Source organism: Primulina eburnea, chromosome 4 (genome assembly GCF_022965805.1).
Source record: "Primulina eburnea isolate SZY01 chromosome 4, ASM2296580v1, whole genome shotgun sequence".
Taxonomy (NCBI): Eukaryota; Viridiplantae; Streptophyta; class Magnoliopsida; order Lamiales; family Gesneriaceae; genus Primulina; species Primulina eburnea.
In genome coordinates this window covers 34,802,506-34,804,097 of record NC_133104.1, presented here as the reverse complement: position 1 = coordinate 34,804,097, position 1,592 = coordinate 34,802,506, and the positions used below count along the sequence as shown (strand labels likewise).

At 33.6% G+C, this 1,592-nt stretch overlaps 1 protein-coding gene across 1 annotated transcript; it reads right to left on the bottom strand.

Moving 5' to 3' along the window:
- Positions 1–466: 466 nt before the first annotated feature.
- Positions 467–1,036, bottom strand: LOC140830230 (probable E3 ubiquitin-protein ligase HIP1). The gene has a single exon (XM_073193512.1). It carries the CDS (start codon positions 1,034–1,036, stop codon positions 467–469), a length of 570 nt encoding a protein of 189 aa, XP_073049613.1.
- Between the last annotated feature and the right edge of the window lie 556 nt (positions 1,037–1,592).

The window sequence follows — 1,592 nt, the reverse complement described above, 5'->3', positions numbered from 1 at the left end:
ACAAATTCATTTAATTGGATAAATCTAATTAATGATTTTCCAATTTAATACTTTAATCATTCCTTCAAAATCAAAAGAATCTATCACCAAAACAAAAGTTGAAATAGGTGTCCTAATGATATAAATCGTATGAAACGAAATCAAATCCTGAAAAAAAATTGTGTAATCAAATCATCTACATTAAACAAGATCACGTAATTTGATTAACTTCTTTAATTTATAGATAAACAAGCATGACTTGAAATTTTAACTTTGTCGCAAATTTCATTTTTTATCAGTAATATTTTTAGAAAAATTCTACCAAAAATTGTATTTCGGTTCCATTCAATAGAGTGAATTACAGAGGAAAACAAGAAAATAACAATAACTGGTGCAAGAAACTAAGGAAGGCGTGTGATTATCACGAACAATGAATTTTTTGGAAAACCAAATAAAACTACAATTCAATCAAAGTGGAACAGTACTTTTAAGAATCTACATTATTGATAGCCACCGCTTTGCAGATGGGGCAAAAGTTCTTCATAGTAAGCCAAGTTTTTATGCACTCCACGTGATATCTATGCCTGCAATCCAGCGTCGCAATCCGATCGTTAATCAAATCATCTTGACACACGACGCAGATTTCTTCGTCGCTGCCACTCGCATCTGAATTCCTCGTCTCCAAGAACTTAGAAACATTGTGTTGATCTGTCAAGCCATTTCTGGTGCTTGGAGCCTGCGGACTGGCTTCCGGAGTCGAATGTAGAGGATGATGATCGCGCGCATTTATAATCCATACGTCGTCTTCGTGAACCCCCCCTTGAAGACTTCCCGACGGCTGGAAGGGAGTGCCGCGGCTACTTTGTCTGATGGTCGCACGGTCCCCGTGTGGGTGGCTTTCAAACAAGGGGCAGCCAATGATCAAACCAACACCCCAAATAGAGTCCACGCTCGGGATGGGAATGGGAAGCACGAAACCATAATTCTCTCCGTTGGCGACTAGGATATGTATCGCCGGCGGCTGAGAAAATCTAGAGGAAACATGGTGATACTCCATTGCACTGTCAAGTTTTCGAATTTTTTCTGCGTAGAAAGCGAAGATGATATCTGTATATATAGACAACAAATTATTCACGCGACTTTCCTTGTAAAATCATGGGTTGGTAGTTAATTTGGGTAATAAAATCTGCGATTAATAAATATCTTCAACGATCATATGAAATATTAATTACGCTATCTTGATTTCATCCATGGCAGCAAATCTCATAGTTATTTTTTTAAACAAATAAATATGGAGATAGTAAAATACAGAATCTTCTGATAAATTATTTTTGAAAAACATTTTTTAAACTATATATATATATATATTTAGTAAAAATACAATTCTTAACACATGAAAAATTTAAATGCTCTCGAATATTTAAAAAAAATTATTTTTCGATTGGATAATTTTGGCAGTACTTGTGAAAGATTATTAATTATGGTGCTCTCTCGTTGATATATACATCATATTACAATAAAATCTCGATAAATGGATTAATATGTTTAGATAATTATTAATTTATGTTGTTGATAAAATGATAAATTTATATAAAGATCATCTCAAAAATTAT

Bases quoted from the DNA above. Each gene is read 5' to 3' on its own strand.
- LOC140830230 (XM_073193512.1), bottom strand. From the start codon at position 1,036: ATGGAGTATCACCATGTTTCCTCTAGATTTTCTCAGCCGCCGGCGATA.